This window comes from Emiliania huxleyi (assembly GCF_000372725.1).
Source record: "Emiliania huxleyi CCMP1516 chromosome Unknown EMIHUscaffold_147, whole genome shotgun sequence".
NCBI classification, from domain to species: domain Eukaryota; phylum Haptophyta; order Isochrysidales; family Noelaerhabdaceae; genus Emiliania; species Emiliania huxleyi.
In genome coordinates, this window is record NW_005201123.1 from 303,799 (window position 1) to 307,509 (window position 3,711).

General features: G+C 65.7%; 2 protein-coding genes across 2 annotated transcripts in view; one reads left to right on the top strand and one right to left on the bottom strand.

The window, feature by feature from the left end:
• EMIHUDRAFT_228463 (hypothetical protein) overlaps positions 1-205 on the top strand; it is a gene marked incomplete at both ends in the record, with an annotated part of 456 nt that extends 251 nt beyond the window's left edge. The window contains one exon of the mRNA XM_005787047.1: positions 56-205. Coding sequence (XP_005787104.1) covers positions 56-205 — 150 coding nt within the window. The remainder of the gene's footprint in view (positions 1-55) is intronic.
• A 1,508-nt stretch (positions 206-1,713) lies between these two features.
• Positions 1,714-3,711, bottom strand: part of EMIHUDRAFT_111210 (hypothetical protein) — a gene marked incomplete at both ends in the record, with an annotated part of 4,481 nt that continues 2,483 nt past the window's right edge. The window contains 3 exons of the mRNA XM_005787048.1: positions 1,714-2,789; positions 2,871-3,121; positions 3,368-3,405. Of these exons, the coding sequence (XP_005787105.1) occupies positions 1,714-2,789; positions 2,871-3,121; positions 3,368-3,405 (1,365 nt within the window). The remainder of the gene's footprint in view (positions 2,790-2,870; positions 3,122-3,367; positions 3,406-3,711) is intronic.

The window sequence follows — 3,711 nt, forward strand, 5'->3', positions numbered from 1 at the left end:
GCTTCACCGTAGCATTAAAATTTTATTGATGTATGATTCATTAGGGTCCCCACAGGGCCCAAAAAAAGAAAAGAAAAAAGAAATGGGCCACCCCAGATCGCAGCACTTCGTGTTGGCCAGTCGAGATATTGAGAGTGTGACTAGGAGGGAGGGACGCTGGGGATTCTCAAAGGTATACCCTTGGAATGGCCGGATCCAGCCTTAAAAGTACGAGATCGCGCGCGCTTCGCGCGCTGCACCGCCTGTTCTCCGCGGCTGAGTGACGACGCGTGCCGTGTGCCACCAGAGTTGGGCGCGCGCGGCGCGACGGCGCCCGCGAGGGAAGGCGCGGGTGCAGCGGCCGCCGGCGGCCGTACCGCCCGCCAGCCGGCGCAGCAGCGGCCAGCGCAGCGGCCGCCGGCGCAGCAGCCAGAGCAGCCGGTGCGCGCCTTGCGAGGCGAGTACTGCCGTCCGGCAGCCTTGAGGCGGCCGGGCGGCAGTACTCGTTCGAACTTTGCGAGCCGTGCGCGCGCCGAGGCGCCCGCGGCGCGCGCCCGCCCGGCTGCCAGTAGGAGGCGGCGCAATATGGCCTATAGTACAGCCCTTGAGGAGGAGGAAGAGGCTGGCTGGCAGTGCTGTATGCCGCCGAGGGGCAGTTTTTGGGTGCTGTCACGGGCCCAGGGGGCTGCAGAACGCGTCCGCAGCCGGGACAACCCGCCCCCCCAGCCGAGGCCGGTCGAATCCCACTTGGTCACAGCCATGAGGAGTCCTCTTGGTGCTCCTGGCGGCCGTTGGAATGGCGAGCGCGCGCCGATGGGGGGGGGGGGGGTCTTGCTTGCTCCACACCGAGCGCCATCGGTCCGGACCGGCGTGACCACCGAGGGGTGGCCTGCACAAGGTCTGAGCCGCGGGCGCTCGGCGCCAAGTGCAGTGTCACGCTCGCGCTCGCGCGTGACAAACCGGGGAACCCTCGTTTCCTATGTACTCGGTCCCCCAACGGAAGAGGCCTCTCTCCTATTGGAACTGGCCAACATCAGATTTGCCTCGTGCGTCCCTTTTTGAGCCGGAAAGCTATTTTCTTTTGGGTCCTGTGGGCACCCTATGTATGTTACAGGTGGGTTAAGAGGGAGATGTGCGCGAGCTGCGCAATGCGAGGGCGGCGGGCACCGACGGCTCAGCCGAGTCGGGTCGGTAAAGCCCTCCCACTGTTCTTCGGTGGCTCTGTCGCGAGACGGTTGGCCGATCGGAATCCATTAACTACGACGTGGAGTTCATCCCCGATGAACGACTCATGGTCAAATTGCCCATCTCGACTTGCCCGTTGTCAACATCACTAGGGAGATTTGATTGGCGCTGGCGCCTGCTGTTGACAAGTGGGATCATCTGGCTTCCGGAATACTTCCGCGAAGCTGCCCCCAGCAGGCGTTTGACCAAAATCCAAATTTCCCTACTCCAGTTGAGGCGGCCCTCGGACCCGAGAAATTCTTATTCTTTCTGGCACTAAACAACACACAGGTACCCACGTGAGCCACAAAAAAGATTTTTTGAATCAAAAAGAATGATGTGCTTTCTGGGCACGGCGTCCGGGCGCGCACTGGCACGAACACAAGTACACCACGGGCGCGAACGGGCACACTACCACGCAAAAAGCGTCTGATGTCCTTCACTGGTCTCACTCAGACTTCGTTCTCTTCACCTTCTCTCGCTCTATCTCGAACACTCGTCGGCGTCTCCTCAAATGTCCATGCCGCCGCCAAGCGGCTGCTCCTCCTCCTCCTCCGCATCCAGCAGCTCGCCCTCCTCGTCATCATCGAGCACAGCTCCTAAGTCCTCCTCCTCCTCTGACCCGATGCCCGCCCTCTGGCTCCGCACACCGGCCACCGAGGCACCGGCGTTCGTATCCGTGGCGTCTGCAGCGTCCTCGTCCGGCATTCCCACAGCCGCCGCGCCGGACGCGCCGCCTAAGCCCGGGAAAGCGCCCGCGGCGCCCGCGGACGGCGGAGCCAGATCCACTAGGCGCACAGGGCTCTCAAAACGCGGCGGCAGCGGCGGCGGCGGCGGCGGCGGCGGCGGCGGCGGCGGCGGCTCTGCTGCCATCCACGACTGCTCCTCGCGGTCCTCCTTGGCGGCCATGTCCTCGGGCGGAGCCTCGTGCAAGGCCTCGAGGCCGCCCGCGGCGATGCTGCTACGAAAAGCGTCCATGTTTTGCATGAGCGATCCCAGATCCGCCATCGTGGGCCCTCCCACATCGGAGCCAAAGTCTCCGAATTGGGAGGGCGTTGGCAGAGCCTGGTGCCGCCGCGGCACCACCCGGACGACGTCCACCTCGGCCTCCTCCACCACCTCCCCGTGGTCCAGGACCGGCTGTTTCATCAGCTCTGCCACCTCTCGGTCGGTCGCACTCACGGCACTCACGTCGGATGCTGCAAAGGCGGATCCGACAGAGGGGAGCCGACCCAGCAACGCGACTGCCCGCGAGATCGGGTCCGAGTCGATCGTCCCCGGGTTCGTCAGGGCCCTGAAGCGCCCCGTCTCGCGGGCGCCCTCGGCGTAGCCGCGCTCGTGCCGCGCCTTGTGCGGGGAGCCGACCCAACGCACCGAAGACGCGGTCGAACCAATCTCCGACTCCTGGTCCTCCCACCTCGCACCAAACCCGGCCGGCGGGGAGCGTTCGGTGGCTTGCACGGCAGCAAACGCGGCCGGAGCATTTGGCGCAAGCGCCCGCCCAGGCGCCGGCACGGCGACATCGGTTCCGCGCGGCGAAACAGCAGAGCCGCGCTGCTGGCGGTACCCACTCGCGATGCGCGCACCTACACGCGTAGCGGGAAGCCAGAGAACGTGAGGGGGCTCGGGGAACAAGCACACACCGGGCCGCCGTCAAGGGCGCGCACGGATGGCGGCGAGGTCCGCGTCGAACCCTTGCTCTCCGTCGTCGGTCGTCGCCGCCGCCGCCCCGGTCAGCGCCATTTTCTCTGGTGCGCCGTTCAGCCCCTTCTCCGCCGCTGCTAGAGGGCTCTCGCCGATTGACCAGCGCCATGGAGATGTGAGCGGGGAGACGCGTGCGCGTGCCGGCGTGGCCAAAGGCGTCGCCTCCTGCACTCTCTCCGCCGCCTCCCGAGGGAGCGCGTAGTCGAGGCCCAATCTGCCGCAGACGGTGAAAAGGGTTGCGCGCGCCTATTGAGGACCGGCTCAGCCACCGTGACCCAAACATTTCACGCCACAACCGAAACGGCGGGGGTATGAGCGGGCGCGCACGTCGGCGGCGGCGAGGGTCGGGTCGCGCCACGCATCTGCCGTCCGGCCGGCGGCACCGTGAGCAGCCCTCGAGAACTTGTCCACGGTGGCTTGAACGGCGGGGAGCACCTACAGAGGGGGCGACGCAACAAACCTCCGCGTCCAAGCCCGTGTGGCGTGGAGAGTGTGCAACTACGACGGGGGGGGGGGGGGGGGGGAAAGGGGTTTCCTCCACAAAAAAGGGGACCCCAAGAATTCCGTGCCCCGAGGTAAAAAAATCTTTTTTTTTGGACCAACCTCCCCAGGGGGACTTCCCCCCCTCCACCAAAAAAAAAAAAAGCTCCCCCCCCCTTAAATGGGGGTTCGCCTTGCCGGGCCGCCGCGCCGTTCAAAGCCCCAAAACCCCCAGGGCAAAAGGGCTTTATGGGCGGAGCCGGAACCGGAACCGGACCCGCCCCCGGGAACCCTGTCCGGCCCCCCCAAAACCCCCCCCCCCAA